Genomic DNA, 21,152 nt, shown 5'->3' with positions numbered 1-21,152 from the left:
TTTTAAATTTCCCGTATAATATGCATTTTTCACATACCGTTATAGCCGAAACTACTGTTGTCACTCTTCAACAGGAAGCAAAGCAAATTGTTTGACACTGTCGCTGCTACGGTTGGAGCTACTTATGTAGTGGGAGGGACCCCTAAGTTATGGTTATAACTTTATATCACAACAATGAATAACCCACAACTAATGCTCTTTAACAGGGCAACACCACGGCACACAACAGTTTGTGACACACAAACAATTTGTGACACTAATAATTGAATATTTATAACATTTCACCGCCGAACAGCATGCTGGGTACAGCCCGGTAGCTAGCCCGGTAGCTAGCCCGTTAGCTAGTCTGCTAGCAGCCGGGAGAGGCTCCGTCGTTGCTTAAAGAACAGAACAGAGCGACGCAGGAGGAACAGAGAGAGACCGGAGACGAACCAGGAGAGTCTGAGCCCAACAGAGGAGCTGCGTCTGTTTGGAGCCGCTGTTGGAAACACGAGCAACGAGTTCTGCTGAGTCACCTCAGCAGAACTCGTGAGTTATGTTCATGTGTTCATAGATGCGATCTGACATGAACTGTAAACCTATCTACGTCATGTGTTTATGTTTGTTAAATTATCAGTAGGATAACTAAATGAAATGATTATTCATATTACAAACAAAAACACTTTTAAAAACTCTTTAAAAAACCAAAACAAATTATTTTGTTTTGCTTTTTGTGGTATTCTGGTCAGACACATATGCATCACTGATCAGAGTGTACTATGTGTGGTATTAGTTATAAATGTAACGTTGGTACATAGAGGGTGATAAGCTGTACATGGAGGGACTTAGGACCCGGGGGAATGTAGGTGAAGGAAGCAGGAGCCACACAAACAGCTGTTCACCGCTCGCTGCCAGTTCTTCTGTTAAAAATGTCGCTTAATAATTAAATATTCGATAATATAATTTTCGCCGTTAATTAGTTAATGCGTTAACGTGAAAAAAATACCGTGAAACCAGTATAATCTCCCACCCTAACCCTAACCCTCCCACAAAATACCGTGATACACACTTTTGGTCATACCGCCCAGCACTAACAGATCCACACTTTGTCATTTAACCAACACATTAATGTGAGTTCTGGTTCATTTACTGGAAGCTACGACATCAGACACTCCTTTAGAAAATACATTTACAGACACTCTCTCTGTAGCGTCCATGTTGTTTCCACCTGAAGACTTAAAGCTCACGAACACACCGAAGTTAGGAGAACCACGTCCCAACTCTGAAAAACGGGACCATCAGAGGAGCACTTGAACGCACCAGTAGGGCCAAAATATGAAAGTGGAGAATATACCAAAATAAAGCAAACACAACACCAACAGAGACAAACATCGGTGATAATGAAACGTTTTAATCTCATGTCGTACAAACGAGAGAAAGAGAAAAGTTCACTTCAGTCTTTGTTTGGAGGAAAAATTTAAAATCTCAGACGGAATATTGTCCAACATTCAGAAGAGCAGGAAGTGACATCACAGGAAGAACAAACGAAGCTCGGTCTGCCGTCACCTCTTAAATAAAAACAATACAAAAAGAACTTCTTGTAAATAAATACAAAAAACTGGGAGGAGCCCAAAAATAAACACTTGAATGCACATCAGAGTTTGTTTATAGATCTGGTTCCTCCTTTGTTTAGGCTCCACACCATCAGTCCAAAGTGGTCTACGTCCCAGGTCAGTCTACGTACGGTGGTGGTGTACGTCCCAGGTCAGTCTACGTACGGTGGTGGTCTACGTCCCAGGTCAGTCTACGTACGGTGGTGGTGTACGTCCCAGGTCAGTCTACGTACGGTGGTGGTCTACGTCCCAGCTTAGTCAATGTACGGTGGTGGTCTACGTCCCAGGTCAGTCTACGTACAGTGGTGGTCTACGTCCCAGGTCAGTCTACGTACGGTGGTGGTCTACATCCCAGCTTAGTCTACGTGCGGTGGTGGTCTACGTCCCAGCTTAGTCTACGTGCGGTGGTGGTCTACGTCCCAGCTTAGTCAATGTACGGTGGTGGTCTACGTCCCGGGTCAGTCTATGTACAGTGGTGGTCTATGTCCAAGCTTAGTCTACTACGGTGGTGGATATTTTTCGGTCTTTTGTCACGAACGTGTCAAATATAAAAGTTCAGGATGAACAAGCTCCGCCTCCTCCGCCTCAGAAGGAGCCCTGCCAACACAACCCTGGAGTGGGAGGAACTACTTGAACCTCCTCTGATTAAAACCACGTTTACGTGAGGAGCTCAGGAGGTCCAGACTAGAACCGAACCGAGAAGTCAGCCAGTGATATTAGTTCAGATCCGTCCGTATCCGTGTGTTTATAGTTCAGCTGTAAAGAGGTTCCACTTTAAAGAAACTGCATCCAGATTGTTAAAAAATCCAGAGTCCACATCCTACCTTAAACCACTGCAGGAGGACCAGGTCTTTAGTTCAGTGTGCAGCTCTCCTGTTGAAAAGCAGGACCAGCTCTGTGTGGAGACAGACCACATCCAGGTCCACACCTCCTCCTCTGTGGTCCCGTGGTCCACCACGGACCAGGATGTCTGTACGGGAGGACGGTCCACGCTGGTCTACATGAGGGCGTTGAGGTGTCCTGAGTGACCCACAGAGTTCAGCATCAGGGCCCTCTGGTCCAGCACCTCCCGGTCCCGGCCCAGCGAGGCCCTCTCCTGCTCCACCATGGCTCGGTCTCTCTCCACCGCCGCCCTCTCCCTCTCCAACCACAGCCGCTCCGCCTGCACCGCCACCCTCTCTCTCTCCACCGCCGCTCTGTCTCTCTCCACCATCTCCCTCTCTCTCTCCACCGCCGCTCGGTCTCTCTCCACCACCTCCCACTCCCTCTCCAGTCCTCCCAGTGGACCCTCGCACACCTCAGAGTCGCGCTGGTTGTGCTCGCCGCCGGAGTCGCCGAACACCTCCTGTACGTAGTCCGAAGAGGAGGTGGTGGGGGGGGGAGGGCGGGACCTGTGTCTTGGGGCGGGGGAGGGGTGGTCGTCATCATGGGTGACGGGGGTGAGGAGGGGGGCGCTGCTCGTCAGGCGGCCCTCCATCGCTTCATTCATCAGGTGGAACCACGGCCAGGAGGAGGTGCTGTCTGCTACGTTCTCCATACCAACAGGAGGATACTTCAGGTCCTACAGAGGGAGAGAGTGGGTGAGAGAGAGGAGGAAGAGGAGAGAGAGAAGGAGAAGGAAGAGGTGGAGGAGAGAGCGGTAAGCGGGGGAGCAGGAGGAGAGAGAAAGGGGAGGAGAAGACAGAGGAAAAATAAAAAAGGAGGAGCTTTCACAAATACTACAGCACCACATGTGGATTAATCCGCCACTGAAAATAGTCCCAAACAAAGTGTCTAAAAACTACAGTGAGCAGCTGTTTTACTGATGAAGCTACAGATTCACGTCTTCAGTAGGAACCAATGAGACACAGACAGGAAGTCAGACTGCATTGAGGGACGGACCAACATGTTGTATAATGAACAAACCTTGTATCTCCTCTTCAGATTGTCCCATTTCTTTGCCATCTGGTAGGTGGAGACTTTCCCCTGCAGCCCGAGCTCCTTCAGGATGGCTCTGAGAAGATAGACACAGACTGTCTGACTGCACCCATAGACTGTCTGTCTGCACCCATAGGCTGTCTGTCTGCACCCATAGACTGACTGTCTGCACCCATAGGCTGACTGTCTGCACCCATAGGCTGTCTGTCTGCACCCATAGACTGTCTGCACCCATAGACTGTCTGCACCCATAGACTGTCTGTCTGCACCCATAGACTGTCTGTCTGCACCCATAGACTGTCTGTCTGCACCCATAGACTGTCTGCACCCATAGACTGTCTGTCTGCACCCATAGGCTGTCTGTCTGCACCCATAGGCTGTCTGTCTGCACCCATAGGCTGACTGTCTGCACCCATAGGCTGTCTGTCTGCCCCCATAGACTGTCTGCACCCATAGACTGTCTGTCTGCACCCATAGGCTGTCTGTCTGCACCCATGGGCTGTCTGTCTGCACCCATAGACTGTCTGTCTGCACCCATAGGCTGTCTGTCTGCACCCATGGGCTGTCTGTCTGCACCCATAGACTGTCTGTCTGCACCCACAGGCTGTAGACTGTATTTGCACCGTGTTCCTCTATCATATCAAAGACAGCGTCTTACTTCCAGGCAGCTTTGGCAGCGTTTCTCCTCCCGGTGAACAGAGCCTCGTTAGCAGCTCTGAGTTGGATCATCCTCCTGGTGTCCTGGTCCGTCACTGTGGGAGACGGACAGCAGACGGCTGCTAAATGTGAGCCTTCAATTAACCTTTATTTGATAAAGACACAACTTTGACTAAGAGCAATACACACTGGTGGTCAGTCTTCAGAGCTGCGACTAACAATGACTTCATCCTGTTGAATAATGTGATAATCCTCATTCACACTGATGAAGAAGTCCTCTCACTTTTATAGGACAGGTCCGAGGGCGTGGAACACTCCTCTCCACTGGCGTCGATGTAGGTCACGTTCCCGTCGGCCTCGGCGGCGTCCACCATGTTCTCCAGCTCCGACACGCCGCTCCTCTCCGCCATCAGACAGTCTCTGTCAGGGGGGGGGGACGACACAAAGACGCCGTCCTCCTCGCTGCTCCACACGGGCGTCACTCGGGGAGCTTTCCCCGCCAGACGTCCCTCCAGAGCGTCGTTCATCAGCTGGAACCAGGGCCAGGAGGCCGGGTTGGTCTGGCCCTCCATCCCCCGAGGAGGAAACTTCAGGTCCTGGAGGAACAAACGAGATATATATATATATATATATATATATATATATATATATATATATATATATATATATATATATATATATATATATATAGATAGATAGATAGATAGATAGATAGATAGATAGATAGATAGATCTATATATATAAAAGACGTAGAGCCTTGTGCTTTTTTTAACACGTGGAACAATGTTGGCTGTTTAGATTCTATTGTTTCCAATTTTTGTAAAATAAATAATCAAAGAAATTCAACTTGTGTTTTCTTCTAATGAGTGATGACATCACAACTGTTGTTCTGCACTGAAGACATGTAGAGGAGCAGGACTTTTATTTTGAAGAGTAAATCAAGACCACAGAGAGTAAAGTGTGACAAAAGGAAACGCCCCGAGGGCTGAAAATGAAATAAATCTGGCTCCGCCCACAATCCGCTACAATTTACGTCACCTTAAACTTGGTCTTCAGGTTGTCCCACTTCTTGGCGACCTGGTCCGGTGTGATCTTCCCCGTCAGACACATCTCCTTCACTATCCCCCTGGAGACAAACTCATTACTGACATGAAACCAGGACTAGTCCCCCCCCAGACATCATGATCCAGATCAGACGTGCTCCTTTACCTCCAGGCCGGCTTGGCCGTGTTCCTCCTCCCCGTGAACAGAGACTCGTTAGCCGCTCGTAGCTCGATGAGCCTCCTGGTGTCTTCTTCTGTCACTGGGATGGAGGTCAGAGAGAAGCTCGGTGAGAGCGGTGCACACAGAACATCTCATCACAGAACACTTCATGCTCTCATCAGACCGGTCACACGTTTCTCTCTCACGTTTATAGGTGAACTCGGCCATCCGCTGCAGATCCCCCAGAGACGCCGATCCGTTCTTGTCCTCGTTGTCGACCAGCAGGTCCATCTCCGACTCCGTCAGGAACTCGGCCATCCCCCCCCGGCTGCGGCGGGCTCTCTTCTTGGGCGTCGGCGACAGCGGCTCGCAGTCCTCGTCCTCGTCCTCCACGATGGGCGTGAGGATGGGCGCCGCCCCGGCGAAGCGGCCCTCCATGGCGTCGTTCATCCGGTAGAACCAGGGCCAGGAGCTCGGGTTGGTCTCCACGCCTCGGGCGGGAAACTTCAGCTCCTGGTAGAGACAGAAAGTTCTACAGATCGTCCACAGAGGGACCTTATCCTCCGGTCGACACTCTGCCACCGGCACCGACGACTCACAGCCACGGCGCCGCTCCTCCGTCGAACCTTTGACCCGTTAACGTCACGTTTGAAGACGGCCGTCACAAGCTGTGACGACGTGGAAACATCAGGCCTCATGCAAGAACCTCTGGAGGTCCAGACGCACTGAACAAGCTCCTAAACTAATGTCTTCAATAAAGAGCGTTTACATAAACTTGGACATGTACGTGTTTAGAATGTATTTATTTCTCCTCTTTACTGTACTGAGTCATTTCTTCTTCATTGGTTCTTTTGATGTGTGTGTGAGGATTTGTAAGTTCTGTAAAGTGACAATAAACAAAATGAATGAATGAAGTGTGAAGACGTGGTCATCAGAGGAGTCGATAGTGGATCATTTTAAAGCTTCAGTGTGAAACGTTTGATGGTTTCTCACATGGTATTCATGAGGAGCTCAGATGTTTATCGAGCGGTGTAACTGATGAATAAGTGGCCGCGCCCTCATCCTTTACATAATCAATAAATAAATATCATGTTCGTCCTCCATCATAATGAAATAACAACAACAGCTTTCAGAAGTCAGCAGATGAAGTCAGGACTCAGAGCTACTTTCTGGTGTCCACTGTGAATCGTATGAAGGACAATAAAGTTACTCTTGAACTACCGACATGGTGGTTCCTGCATGAAGCCCAGAGTCTCCTGAACAGAGGCGTCACTGTGAGTCTTGGATCGGTGGTCTGAGGAGCTGCAAGAGGTCTGGGCCTCGGACCTACCTTGTACCTCCTCTTCAGGTTGTCCCACTTCTTGGCCAACTGATCGGTGGTCAGCTTCCCCTGCAGACCCAGCTCGTACAGGATGGACCTGAGAGACGGACCGACGGGCTTCATGACGTCACTCATGACAATACTTGAATACAATGTCAATACATCATATGGGAAGACTTTGACCTGAGGGGATTACCCACAATTCATAGCAATGTGCCCTGTGACCAGTGGAAGCCGAAGACACAAGAAAGAACTACGTTAAAGAAAGAACTACATTAAAGAACTACATTAAAGAAGAACTACATTAAAGAAGAACTACATTAAAGAACTACATTAAAGAAAGAACTACATTAAAGAAAGAACTATATTAAAGAACTACATTAAAGAAGAACTACATTAAAGAACTACATTAAAGAAAGAACTACATTAAAGAACTACATTAAAGAAGAACTACATTAAAGAACTACATTAAAGAAGAACTACATTAAAGAACTACATTAAAGAAGAACTACATTAAAGAACTACATTAAAGAAGAACTACATTAAAAAACTACATTAAAGAAGAACTACATTAAAGAACTACATTAAAGAAGAACTACATTAAAGAACTACATTAAAGAAGAACTACATTAAAGAACTACATTAAAGAACTACATTAAAGAAGAACTACATTAAAGAACTACATTAAAGAAGAACTACATTAAAGAACTACATTAAAGAACTACATTAAAGAAGAGCTACATTAAAGAACTACATTAAAGAAGAACTACATTAAAGAACTACATTAAAGAAAGAACTACATTAAAGAACTACATTAAAGAACTACATTAAAGAAAGAACTACATTAAAGAACTACATTAAAGAAAGAACTACATTAAAGAACTACATTAAAGAAGAACTACATTAAAGAACTACATTAAAGAAGAACTACATTAAAGAACTACATTAAAGAAGAACTACATTAAAGAACTACATTAAAGAACTACATTAAAGAAGAGCTACATTAAAGAACTACATTAAAGAAGAACTACATTAAAGAACTACATTAAAGAAGAACTACATTAAAGAACTACATTAAAGAAGAACTACATTAAAGAACTACATTAAAGAAAGAACTACATTAAAGAACTACATTAAAGAACTACATTAAAGAACTACATTAAAGAAGAACTACATTAAAGAACTACATTAAAGAAGAACTACATTAAAGAACTACATTAAAGAAAGAACTACATTAAAGAACTACATTAAAGAAAGAACTACATTAAAGAACTACATTAAAGAAGAACTACATTAAAGAACTACATTAAAGAACTACATTAAAGAACTACATTAAAGAAGAGCTACATTAAAGAACTACATTAAAGAACTACATTAAAGAAGAACTACATTAAAGAAGAACTACATTAAAGAACTACATTAAAGAAGAACTACATTAAAGAACTACATTAAAGAAAGAACTACATTAAAGAACTACATTAAAGAAGAACTACATTAAAGAACTACATTAAAGAACTACATTAAAGAAGAACTACATTAAAGAACTACATTAAAGAAGAACTACATTAAAGAACTACATTAAAGAAGAACTACATTAAAGAACTACATTAAAGAAGAACTACATTAAAGAACTACATTAAAGAACTACATTAAAGAAGAACTACATTAAAGAACTACATTAAAGAAAGAACTACATTAAAGAACTACATTAAAGAAGAACTACATTAAAGAACTACATTAGAGAAGAACTACATTAGAGAAGAACTACATTAAAGAACTACATTAAAGAAGAACTACAATAAAGAAGAACTACATTAAAGAACTACATTAAAGAAGAACTACATTAAAGAACTACATTAAAGAAGAACTACATTAAAGAACTACATTAAAGAAAGAACTACATTAAAGAACTACATTAAAGAAGAACTACATTAAAGAAGAACTACATTAAAGAACTACATTAAAGAAGAACTACATTAAAGAAGAACTACATTAAAGAACTACATTAAAGAACTATATTAAAGAAGAACTACATTAAAGAAGAACTACATTAAAGAACTACATTAAAGAAGAACTTCATTAAAGAAGAGCTACATTAAATAACTACATTAAAGAAGAGCTACATTAAATAACTACATTAAAGAAGAACTACATTAAAGAACTACATTAAAGAAAGAACTACATTATAGAACTACATTAAAGAAAGAACTACATTATAGAACTACATTAAAGAACTACATTAAAGAAGAACTACATTAAAGAACTACATTAAAGAAAGAACTACATTAAAGAACTACATTAAAGAAGAACTACATTAAAGAACTACATTAAAGAAAGAACAACATTAACGAACTACATTAAAGAAAGAACAACATTAACGAACTACATTAAAGAAGAACTACATTAAAGAACTACATTAAAGAACTACATTAAAGAAGAACTACATTAAAGAACTACATTAAAGAAGAACTACATTAAAGAACTACATTAAAGAACTACATTAAAGAACTACATTAAAGAAGAGCTACATTAAAGAACTACATTAAAGAAGAACTACATTAAAGAACTACATTAAAGAAAGAACTACATTAAAGAACTACATTAAAGAACTACATTAAAGAAAGAACTACATTAAAGAACTACATTAAAGAAAGAACTACATTAAAGAAGAACTACATTAAAGAACTACATTAAAGAAGAACTACATTAAAGAACTACATTAAAGAAGAACTACATTAAAGAACTACATTAAAGAACTACATTAAAGAACTACATTAAAGAAGAACTACATTAAAGAACTACATTAAAGAAGAACTACATTAAAGAACTACATTAAAGAAAGAACTACATTAAAGAACTACATTAAAGAACTACATTAAAGAAGAACTACATTAAAGAACTACATTAAAGAAGAACTACATTAAAGAACTACATTAAAGAAAGAACTACATTAAAGAACTACATTAAAGAAAGAACTACATTAAAGAAGAACTACATTAAAGAACTACATTAAAGAAGAACTACATTAAAGAACTACATTAAAGAACTACATTAAAGAAGAGCTACATTAAAGAACTACATTAAAGAACTACATTAAAGAAGAACTACATTAAAGAAGAACTACATTAAAGAACTACATTAAAGAAGAACTACATTAAAGAACTACATTAAAGAAGAACTACATTAAAGAACTACATTAAAGAAGAACTACATTAAAGAACTACATTAAAGAAGAACTACATTAAAGAACTACATTAAAGAAAGAACTACATTAAAGAACTACATTAAAGAAGAACTACATTAAAGAACTACATTAAAGAAGAACTACATTAAAGAACTACATTAAAGAAGAACTACATTAAAGAACTACATTAAAGAAGAACTACATTAAAGAACTACATTAAAGAAGAACTACATTAAAGAACTACATTAAAGAACTACATTAAAGAAGAACTACATTAAAGAACTACATTAAAGAAGAGCTACATTAAAGAACTACATTAAAGAAGAACTACATTAAAGAACTACATTAAAGAACTACATTAAAGAAGAACTACATTAAAGAACTACATTAAAGAAGAGCTACATTAAAGAACTACATTAAAGAGCTACATTAAAGAACTACATTAAAGAAGAACTACATTAAAGAACTACATTAAAGAAGAACTACATTAAAGAACTACATTAAAGAACTACATTAAAGAACTACATTAAAGAAGAACTACATTAAAGAACTACATTAAAGAACTACATTAAAGAAGAACTACATTAAAGAACTACATTAAAGAAGAACTACATTAAAGAACTACATTAAAGAAGAACTACATTAAAGAACTACATTAAAGAAGAGCTACATTATCAAAGGTAAACAGAGGAAGTGCTTCATGTAACGAAACATTAAAGGTTTAACATGAAAACATTAAAAATACAAAAGCAGAGATAATATTCATCAAACATCATACTTTGTTATTGTTAATTATTAAATAGATTATGCGGGTTAATTAACTCACCTCCAGGCTGGTTTGGCTGAGTGTTTCCTGCCGGTGAAGAGAGCCTCGTTTGCAGCTCTAAGTTTGATCATTCGTTCCGTCTCTGGTTCCGTCACTGTGAACGAGGAACAAACAGACGGTTCAGAAGGAAGATTCTGGTGATCTTAAACCCGCCATGTTAAAAACCTACTTTTATAGGAGCACTCGCTCATCCTCCTCCAGCCCATGGGGACCCCCTCAGCGGGAGCAGCGTCGGCGCGGGACGTCCCGTGGTCCTCTGCGGCCTCCTGAGCCACCGTGTCCTCCATCTCCGTCTTGATGAGGAACTCCAGAATGTCGGTGTTCTCCTGGTTGTGGTTGGACTGGTTGCTGCTGCTGCAGCGGGGCTCCGGGCTCAGCACCAGGTTGCTGTTGTAGAGGCGACCGTGCATGGCTTCGTCCATGATGTGGAACCAGGGCCACGACTCCACCACCCCCCCGATGTGGTCCTGGCCCTGATAAGGCTGCTTCAGGTCCTGGAAAGACACACAGCGAGACTTAAGAGACACCCTGTCCCTTTGAATGTGGTTTAACTGGTCCAGGCTCAGTCTGGACCTTAAAGAGTCCGGAGCTTAAAGAATCTAGACCTTAAAGAGTCCGGACCTTAAAGAATATAGACCGTAAGAGTCTAAACCTGGACGTGAAAGAGTCTGGACCTTAAGAGTCCGGACCTTAAAGAGTCTATACCTTAAAAGTCTAGACCTGGACCTTAAAGAGTCCGGACCTCAAATAATCTAGACCTTAAAGAGTCCGGACCTCAACAGTCTAGACCTTAACAGTCTGGACCTTAAGGAGTCTAGACCTTAAAAGTCTAGACCTGGACCATAATAATCTAGACCTGAAAGAGTCCGGACCTCAACAGTTTGGACCTTAACAGTCTGGACCTGGACCTTAAAGAGTATGGACCTTAAAGAGTCTGGACCTTAAAGAGTCTAGACCAGGACCTTAAGAGTGTAGACCTGGACCCTTAAAGAGTCCGGACCTTAACAGTCTGAACCTTAAAGAGTCTAGACCTTAAAGAGCCTGGACCTTAAAGAGTCCGGTCCATAACCGTCTGGACCTTTACAGTCTGAACCTTAACCGTCTGGACCTTAACCGTCTGGACCTTTACAGTCTGGACCTTAACAGTCTGGACCTTAACAGTCTGGACCTAGTACCACAGACTAACTAATACTTGTGTGTCTAAATGAAGAAGACGTTCTGCTGCTTCAGATTAAACAGACAAATTAATTCATCACCTTGTATTTCGTTCGCAGGTTGTCCCATTTTTTGGCGATCTGGTCAGCTGTGAGCTTCCCCTCCAGACCAAGACCCTTTAGGATGGTACTGAGGACGAAGAGAGAGAGAGAGACAGAGAGGAGGACGAGGATGAAGAGAGAGAGGAGGAAGAAAAGAGAGGAAGAATAAGAGAGGAGGTAGTAAGAGGAAAAAGTAGAAAGTGGCATGAAAACACAATATTAAAGTACCTCATATTTGAAGTAGAGATGCACCGATCCGATATCAATATCTGTATCGGTCCCGATATAGGAAAAAATTCTAGATCGGGTATCGGTGACAATGTGACCGATCCATAAAGGCAAATCTATTCAGTCCAATTATATGCGTTGTGCTCTGCGTAACGTCATGCGCTAGTGAACCGGCCGCATAGATTGTTTTCAAAATGGAGCTAGCTAAAGGATCAGCCATCTGGAACCGGGCAGCCGCTCTCAGTTGTCGGGGATAAGGGATTCCGGCTGCTAGTTAACCACCCGGAACCACGCTACGACATGGTAAGCCGAAAATATTTGTCGGAGACGGCGCTACCTGAACTGCACGGTAAAGTGTGCAAACGCATATTGAAGGAGATAAAAGATGTCAAATCGATAAGTTTCACGACAGACATCTGGAGCTCCGACGTTTCCCCTGTGTCACTTTTAAGTTTAACAGCACACCGGCTGGATGAAACTTTTGTGCCACACAGTGCAATATTAAATGCAACAAACTTTCGTGGGTCGCACACCAGCGAAGCGATAGCAGCTAGCCTGAAGGAAATGTTTGACAAGTGGCAAATTCCGTTGAGCAAAATCCACGTGATTCTGAGGGACAACGCCAGCAACATGAGAAAAGCGATGGACAACCTGGGGGGCGCGTAGCGTCGGCTGCGTTTTTTAAATCGATTCAGCACAGTTTTTCTCTATTAGATCGGTGTCAGATCGGTATCGGCCGATACTAAACCTCAGATATCTGTATCGGTATCGGAAGTGAAAAACGTGGATCGGTGCATCCCTAATTTGAAGTACAGTGTGTTTGAGTTCATGTTGTTCGTTACCTCCACGCTATCTTGGCTGAGTTCCTTTTCCCCGTGAACAGAGACTCGTTGGACGCCCTGAACTCTATCAGCCTCTTCACGTCCTCCTCAGTCACTGCAGAGAGGAAGAGGGTAGACAGTGGGACCAGAAGACACTGGGACCAGAATACACTGGGACCAGAATACACTGGGACCAGAGGACACTGGGACCAGAGGACACTGGGAACAGAATACACTGGGAACAGAAGACACTGGGACCTGAAGACACTGGGAACACAAGACACTGGGACCACAAGACACTGGGACCAGAAGACACTGGGAACAGAGGAGACTGGGAACAGAAGACAATGGGAACACAAGACACTGGGAACAGAAGACACTGAGAAGGACACTGAGAACAGAAGACATTGGTAACAGAAGACACTGGGAGCACAAGACACTGGGAACAGAGGAGACTGGGAACAGAGGACGCTGGGAACAGAGGACGCTGGGAACAGAAGACGCTGAGAAGGACACTGGGAACAGAGGAGACTGGGAACACAAGACACTGGGGACACAAGACACTGGGAACACAAGACACTGGGAACACAAGACACTGGGAACACAAGACACTGGGGACAGAAGACACTGAGAAGGACACTGAGAACAGAACAGAGGACACTGGGAACAGAAGACACTGGGAACAGAGGACACTGGGAACACAAGACACTGGGAACACAAGACACTGGGAACACAAGACACTGGGACCAGAGGACACTGGGACCAGAAGACAATGGGACCAGATTACTTACTTTTATAGGAGTTTTCTGAGAACTGTGGCAGCGGATTCAGGACTGACTCCATTGTGATCATGGAAGAAGAAAAGGTCTGAAACTGACTACTGGGGCATCAAGGAAAAAAAGGAAGGAAGTTTTCTGGCCCCACCAGGCCTGATGCTAACTAACTAACTAACTAACAGGTTACATGTTACTAACATAACTAACTAACAGGTTACATGTTAGTTAGTTAACATTAGTTTAGCACTATTACTTAGTGCATCCTGCAGGTTTTACCGGTTCCCCGTTTCTCCCGAAGCTAACCGTTAGAAGAAGCAGGCTGCTAGCTAGCGTTAGCTTAAAGGCAGCTAACCTAATAAACAACAAACAGACACGGGGCCGGGTTTCCCGCCACACAACAACACCGGTTTCCGGTAGCTCGTGTTGTTCTCTCCGTCCGGTTTTCTCCCGTTCTCATTGTGCTCCATCGTGTCTGTGGAGTGAATACAGCGGTAAATAAAGAGCCGTTAACGTCTCCTCTGCTCGGTTGGGTTTAGGGTGCGCTCGATTAACAGCGTCCGAGAACTGGCTTCCGTCAGGTGACCTGCACAGCTAGGGGGGCGGGGTGACACGTGAAGACGTTCTTGTGAAATACTTTTTATTTTTCCTGAATTCCTTAAATATTAAAAGTGATTCTTGAAGCAGCACAAAATAAAATAAAAAATAGAATAAAAACAAGTTATTATAAAAGAGTAAATAGTGGTATAAGTCAATTAAATAAAAAAAAAAGATATATATTTCAAAAAATATTTATATTTATATATATATATATATATATATATATATACACACATAAATATATATATATATATATATATATATATATATATATAAATATTTATAAAAAAATATCTTTTTTTTGCACCTTAGTGAATATTCATTGTTTTCATTGTTTTATTTGTAACAAACTGGTCTTGGTTGATTTGAAGCTGCTCTGCTGATCCTCTTCTTCTCCTCCCACATGTTCAGACTCTTCATCAGGACTCGTCTTCATTCTGCTGATCAGTGGACAGATCTTTGTTGTTCATGGTTGTTTGTTTCACTCTTTACTACGAAACATCGTAACAAAGTGATCTGATCTGAGAATCATTACGACGAAAATATAGAATACACTGAGGAAGAGGAGGAGGAGGAAGAGGAGTAGGAAGAGGAGGAAGAGGAGAAGAGGAGGAAGAGGAGGAAGAGGAAGAAGAGGAGGAAGAGGAGTAGGAAGAAGAGGAGGAGGAGGAAGAGGAGGAAGAGAAAGAGGAAGAAGAGGAGGAAGAAGAGAAGAGGAGGAGGAAGAGGAAGAAGAGGAGGAGGAGGAAGAGAAGGAGGAAGAAGAGGAGGAGGAAGAGGAGGAGGAGGAAGAGGAGCAGAGTGAGGCTGTATTCATGGAGACTCAGTGAGGTCACATCTGTCGCTCGTCGTTCATAAACAGACATGGAGAGAAGAACAGAGTCTTGAACTACAGTTTGTCCACCACAGAAGAAGAACTGAGTCTTTATTGAACGCTCCCGTCTCCTCACAGCTTCTCAACGAGCCTCTGGAACAAACACAGCAGTCTCTGTCTGGTCTCCAGCTGGTCCGGGTCCAGGTCTGCAGCCATCAGTCTCTGGTAGAACCTGGTCTGCAGCACCACCTCCTTCTCCGTGCTCCTCTGGGCCTGACGTCCGTCCACAGCCGGCTCCTCCTCGCTCTCTCTCCTCAGCAGCGCTCGCTCCCTCTCCAAGTCCTCTCTGGCTCTCTCCAGGAACACCCGGTCCCGGTCCAGGAACGCCCGGTCTCTGTCCAGGAAGGCCCGGTCTCGATCCAGAACCACTCTGTCTCGATCCAGAACCGCCCGTTCTCTGTCCAGAAGCTCTCTGTCTCTCTCCAGCGCGGCGGTGTCTCTGCTTAGCGTGTCTCTGTCTCGCTCTAAGGCGATCAGCTCTCTGTCGAACTCCGCCTGCTCTCTCTCCAGAGCTCGCCACTCCCGTTGCAGCTCCTCCAGCCTCCTGTCGGGCTCGCCGCCCGGGCCGGCCGCGGCGAGCCCGACGGGAGGCTGGCGGAGCTGCAACGGGAGCGGCGAGGAGGAGGACGGCGCCGGCGTCCCGACGGACTCGAAGGTGCAGCCGGGCAGCAAGGTGGCGTACAGCACGGCGCCGGTCTGGCTCTTGTTGGCGGCCGGCTCACACTCGGGGATTCGTCCGGCTGAGACAACCTCGGCGGGCGACCCGGTTCTGCTCTCCGCCTCGATGCCGCTGAGCTCCAGGACGTCCCGCAGAGCTCCCGACTCCAGTCCAGAGAAAGACGCTTCTGTTTTGGGGAGGAGGAGCGACGGCACCGCCGCGGCGGAGGAGACGTTGTCCTCGTCCTCGCTCAGCGTGGACGGCTGGACGACGCTGGCGGTCCCGGCCAGGCGGCCGCACATGGCCTCGTCCATCAGGTGGAACCAGCGCCACGAGCTGGTCGGGGTCTCCATGCCCAGTGGGGGGTTCTTCAGCACCTACACAGGACAGAGACATTCAAACATCCAACACCAAGCTCAGAGCTCACAAACACAAAGACTCACGCTGTGTTCCAGACTCAACTCGAGGTCCGTCCGAGTCAACAGAGACCTCCAGACCTCCAGAGTCCACCAGACCTCCAGAGACCTCCAGAGTCTACCAGACCTCCAGACCTTATTGTCTGATCACAGAACCGGTTGACTCTCATCAGTATGAACATGATTCATGTCTCATGTTGACTCAGTTAATGACTCGTTAGTGACTCGTCCTCATGAACTGAATGACTCGTTAAGAACTATTCAGAGACGAGTGAGTTCTTAAAGGGACAGTACACGTGTTTTGATGACTGATCATTTTACACAAACTTTGACCTCTGCATGTGAACCATATTTAATCATTTGCATATTTTTAGGAGCAGCTTGAGGTTCAACGTCTTGCTCAAGGACTCTTGGAACTGACACCCTCGTGGTTAAAGGACTCAGATCCACATACTAGGCTCCTGTTCCTCCTTCCTGTTTTAGATGAAGAGGATCCAGCGGTGCCTGTGGGACTACAGACCAGCTGTCTGCTGGGTTTGAGTGTGAAGAAGAAGAAGAGCCGCACTGACCCGGTACTTGTCCTTCAGGTTGTCCCACTTCTTCTTCAGCTGCTGAGCGCTCAGCGCTCCCTGGATCCCCATCTCGTTCCTGATGGCCCTGCAGGAGAGCAGAGAGTTCACCATCAGAGACCAGCATCAGACCGACGGGACCCTGACCGCGGTCTGAGACCAGACTGACCTCCAGCCCCTCATGGCCGAGTTCTTCCGTCCGGTGAAGATGTCGGCGTTGGTGGCTCGAAGCTGAATCAGCAGTTTGATGTCTCTGTCTGTCACTATGGAAACACATTCATCACCATCATCATCCTCTACTGTGCTCTACTGTAATCTATTACATCAGACCGAGTCTGTGTAAAGAGTGCAATCGGTGTAATCAACAGTAAACATGCTGTCACGTGTGATAAAAGTACGTTTACTGTAGTAAAAGATACGAGTACTTCTTCCACCACCGCTCATCGTAATACTCGTGTCATTAAAGCCTCTTCTGTTCTCGTCAGTTTAAGTTTAATCAGCTAACAGAAGAACGTTAACAGTGTTTTTAGCATTCTTAGCTAGCGTTAGCATCTCTAGCTCAACAACAAGGCCACATATCAAATGTTTGATTAAACAACGTTAGAGTCTTTTCATAAAGGGTTATTGAAGTAGTATCTTCATATATAACAACATCTTTTAAGTCACTTTACTTCTATACGTGTTCTCCATATTTGCCGTTTTTTCAGCATTCAGGTCCTCCCTCCAAAACACCACAACATCCGGTGGAGACCGGAAAGGAAGTGTTTTTCTTCTTCTTCTGTTTGTCTTCGGCAGTTGAAACTCACCGGCGGCGCTTTACTGCACCTATCGGCAGATAAATATACATCAAATAAATAATAATAATAAATAAAGTTAATTTGAAATTTTAAAAAAATCGCAGAAAAATAAAAATATAAATTACAAATGTTGCATTCATGTATTTGCACTTTTTTTATTTATACAAAATCTCATCTCATCTCATCTTCAACCTCTTATCTGGGATCGGGTCTTGGGGGCAACAGCTCCAGCAGGGGACCCCAAACTTCCCTTTCCCGGTCCACATCAGCCAGCTCTGACTGGGGGATCCCGAGGCGCTCCCAGGCCAGTTTGGAGATATAATCCATCCACCTGGTCCCGGGCCTCCCTCGGGGTCTCCTCCCAGCCGGTCGTGCCTGGAACACCTCCCTAGGGAGGCGCCCGGGTGGCATCCTCACCAGATGCCCGAACCACCTCAACTGGCTCCATTCCACTCAAAGGAGCGGCGGCTCTACTCAGAGTCCCTCACGGATCACCGAACTTCTCACCCTATCTCTAAGGGAGATGCCAGCCACCCTCCTGAGGAAACCCATTTCGGCAGCTTGTACCCGCGATCTAATTCTTTCGGTCATGACCCGGTCCACATGACCATAGGTGAGGGTAGGAACCAAGATTGCCCTGTAGATAGAGAGCTTTGCCTTGCGGCTCAGCTCTCTTTTCGTCACAATGGTGCGGTAGAGCGACTGGTAAGGGGTAAGTACTCATAAGGACTCATTCCCTACCCGGAGTGGGCAATCCACCGGGTTCCTGCTGAGAACAATGGCCTCAGATTTAGAGGTGCTGATCCTCATCCCAACCGCTTCACACTCGGCTGCGAACCGATCCAGTGACTGCTGGAGGTCACAGCCCGATGAAGACATCAGGACCACATCATCTGCAAACAGCAGTAAATGCAATCCTATTTATACAAAATGCAGAAAAAAAATACAAAAGCTCCAACAAATATAAATAAATAAGAGTAAATAGTTCATGATGTAAATTTAAAGAAAAGCAGACAAAACAAAACAAATGAAAGGAACACGTTTGTATAAAAACAAAGGATTCAATAGTTTGAATATAAAGTTTGAAGAAGAAAACAAAACAAAAAGATTTTGAGACCAGAAAATTCACATTGTTATACACAGTGAATATTACATTATTACATTACATTACAGTCATTTAGCAGCTTTTATCCAAAGAAACTTACAATAAGTTTTTTCAACGTCAGTATTCAAGAGAACTACTAGTCACCAGAAGTCATGAGTACATCTCCTTTAAAGAAACATCTAAGAGCCTGAAGCAGAGAGAAGTACACAAACAAACTATGAGTACAACAAGTACAACAAACTAGTATGAATACAATAAGTACAACAAACTAGTCTGAATACAATAAGTACAATGAGTGGAAGGCTCAGGGTAGGACTTCTTGAAGAGGTGAGTCTTCATCCTGATGAGAGATGAGCAGCGACTCTGCTGTCCTGATGTCAGAGGAGTTCATTCCACCACTGAGGAACCAGAACAGGAAACAGACTTGACCGGGTCGATCGCCCCGAGGCAGCAGAGAGAAGTGGTCTGATGGGGGTGTGAGGCTTGACCGTGGTCTGGAGATAGGAAGGAGCTGTTCCTTTCACTGCCCTGTATTCTAGCACCAGAGTCTTAAACTGGATGAGCTCTTACAGGGAGCCAGTGTAGAGAACGGAGAAAGGAAGTTGTGTGGGAGAACTTGGGGCGATTGAACACCAGACGAGCTGCGGCTTTCTGGACAAGCTCCAGAGGTCTGATGGCCGACGCCGGGGCTCCGGTGAGTAGAGAGTGTCAGTAGTCCAGACGGGAGATGATGAGAGCCTGGATGAGAACCTGCTCCTGAATGTACAACCAGAGGTGGAAACGATCACCAGCTTTACAATTTGCCTTAAAAAAAACAAGTTCATGTTACTTGTGTAACTTAAGTCAAACATCTAAACAATGAAAAACAGGTTCCATTGTCTTCAAACAATCACAGTTACACTTAATACATCAAGGTAGTGACACAGCTTAGAGTTCTAGTAATGAGTTTTTTATTTCAACAGTAGGATTTGTTTCAGATAAAAACATTTAGTGAAATGTACAATGTGATCATCAAATAGACGTACTGCGGGTTTTACATTTCAGAGGAACAACTTTAAAACAAATGCTCAGCTTTGTTACACTGCTGTAAGTCTGTTGAGAACAATGGAGTCTGCATATCTGCCAGCATCAAACTCAGTGATGGTGCAGTTATCTGCCATCAGTACTTGCCAGCTGTGGTATAAGTTAATACTGTACTGCAGTTTTGGTGGGAGTTTGTCCTGTGCTAAGCATCACTGTTTGAATGAAGCTGAAAGTGTTCTCATGGCTTTAGGGTAGTCCAAGTGTAAAGACAATGACAACACAAACAACAGGCAAAGTGCTGGAGGCAGGTTCAGACCATCGTTACAACACCTTCCTCAACAAAGATGGAAGGAGACACCGGGTCAAGGTGGAGTTGATTTGGAGAGAGCGGGACATCTTCACTGATGTTCTTCAGCGCCGCAAAAGATACTTGAGCCCAGAAATCATCACTGTCACTCACTGTGTGAGACACACACACACACACACACACACACACACACACACACACACACACAGACATCAGTGGGCCTAAAAGTGGGATTAGTGGGATTTAAAACGGTATTTTACAGTATTTCATAATAACTGTAACATACAGTTAAATGTTCATCCCTCGCATGTAAATTAACGGTTAATGGTTGGTTGATAATATTGTAACATTAGCTCTGTGACGCTAGCTCTGTGATGCTAGCTCTGTGACGTTAGCTAGCTCGAGCTCAAGTAGCCTTAGAAAGGTTAGCTAGCTGACAGCATAGCAAGTTAAGTTAACATAAATAAAGTTAATCACCAATTACAGTGTTAAGATGTGTTGTGCTGTTATCAGGAGCAACATTAACACCAGATCAAAGTCATGTTAGTGTTGAACGTTAGCTTCATTTCTTCACCTGATGTAATCAGCTCATCACACAGTTTGTTCATTTAAACTGTATTGTGTTGCTGTATTAGCATTTTGTAAAGACACTGATATGTTAATGTATGTGAGGCACATGCAAACCCACAGTCTCACACCCAAAGCTTCTTTATTAAAGTGTGTTTATCCTGATGTCAGCACTTTCCAGAAGTTCAGAACATTGAGTTTCTAAAGTTTTTATTTTGTTCACTCATCATCAGAGATTGAGGATACCAGCCAGACGCTGCAGTCAAGTCCTCTTTCAAGGTGTTCTCTCTCTTTATTGTTTTCATTCATGTGTGAGTTCATGCTGTTCAAATTAACTCTAAATGTGTATGAGACCTGTTAACAAGCTAGGCTGTGATGCAGTTCTATTACACTGTTCTTGATACTATTTTAATTCAGCGTGTCACCCTTAATGCTATTTTAATTCAGTGTCTGATGG

General features: G+C 43.8%; 2 protein-coding genes and 1 pseudogene across 3 annotated transcripts; all 3 read right to left on the bottom strand.

Moving 5' to 3' along the window:
* Positions 1-1,370: 1,370 nt before the first annotated feature.
* LOC137881193 (uncharacterized) lies at positions 1,371-14,521 on the bottom strand. Of its 2 annotated transcripts, none has more exons than XM_068722995.1 (13): positions 13,798-14,521; positions 13,028-13,121; positions 11,958-12,045; positions 10,871-11,195; positions 10,702-10,795; positions 6,701-6,788; positions 5,577-5,883; positions 5,377-5,470; positions 5,206-5,293; positions 4,450-4,762; positions 4,168-4,285; positions 3,498-3,585; positions 1,371-3,153 (listed from the first exon to the last, which is right to left on the bottom strand). In XM_068722995.1, the coding sequence occupies exons 1-13, from the start codon at positions 13,856-13,858 to the stop codon at positions 2,590-2,592; spliced, it is 2,322 nt and encodes a 773-aa protein (XP_068579096.1). In that variant the 5' UTR covers positions 13,859-14,521; the 3' UTR covers positions 1,371-2,589. The 2 variants fall into 2 exon arrangements, with proteins under 2 accessions (XP_068579096.1, XP_068579097.1); XM_068722996.1 differs by having other exon boundaries at positions 4,168-4,261; positions 13,798-14,519.
* LOC137881883 (uncharacterized) lies at positions 13,146-13,791 on the bottom strand (annotated as a pseudogene).
* A 165-nt stretch (positions 14,522-14,686) lies between the features above and the next one.
* On the bottom strand, positions 14,687-17,639 carry LOC137881894 (rootletin-like). The gene is made up of 4 exons (XM_068724083.1): positions 17,568-17,639; positions 17,066-17,159; positions 16,897-16,984; positions 14,687-16,288 (listed from the first exon to the last, which is right to left on the bottom strand). Exons 1-4 carry the CDS (start codon positions 17,584-17,586, stop codon positions 15,326-15,328), a joined length of 1,164 nt encoding a protein of 387 aa, XP_068580184.1. The 5' UTR covers positions 17,587-17,639; the 3' UTR covers positions 14,687-15,325.
* Positions 17,640-21,152: the final 3,513 nt, after the last annotated feature.

This window comes from Cebidichthys violaceus, unplaced genomic scaffold, assembly GCF_023349555.1.
Source record: "Cebidichthys violaceus isolate CVI_PGR_0920_01 unplaced genomic scaffold, fCebVio1.0.p SCAF_3, whole genome shotgun sequence".
Lineage (NCBI taxonomy): Eukaryota > Metazoa > Chordata > Actinopteri > Perciformes > Stichaeidae > Cebidichthys > Cebidichthys violaceus.
The sequence above is the reverse complement of the archived record's forward strand: the minus strand, read 5'-3'. Positions and strand labels throughout refer to the sequence as shown.

Coding starts and splice junctions, on each gene's coding strand:
- LOC137881193 (XM_068722995.1), bottom strand. CDS start 13,858: ATGATCACAATGGAGTCAGTCCTGAATCCGCTGCCACAGTTCTCAGAA. Junction 6,789..10,701: donor TCAGCCAAACCAGCCTGGAG/GTGAGTTAATTA, acceptor TCCGTCTCTCAG/GTCCATCCTGTACGAGCTGG. Junction 5,294..5,376: donor ACGGCCAAGCCGGCCTGGAG/GTAAAGGAGCAC, acceptor GTTTGTCTCCAG/GGGGATAGTGAAGGAGATGT.
- LOC137881894 (XM_068724083.1), bottom strand. Junction 16,985..17,065: donor TCGGCCATGAGGGGCTGGAG/GTCAGTCTGGTC, acceptor GCTCTCCTGCAG/GGCCATCAGGAACGAGATGG. Junction 16,289..16,896: donor ACCTGAAGGACAAGTACCGG/GTCAGTGCGGCT, acceptor TGTCCTGTGTAG/GTGCTGAAGAACCCCCCACT.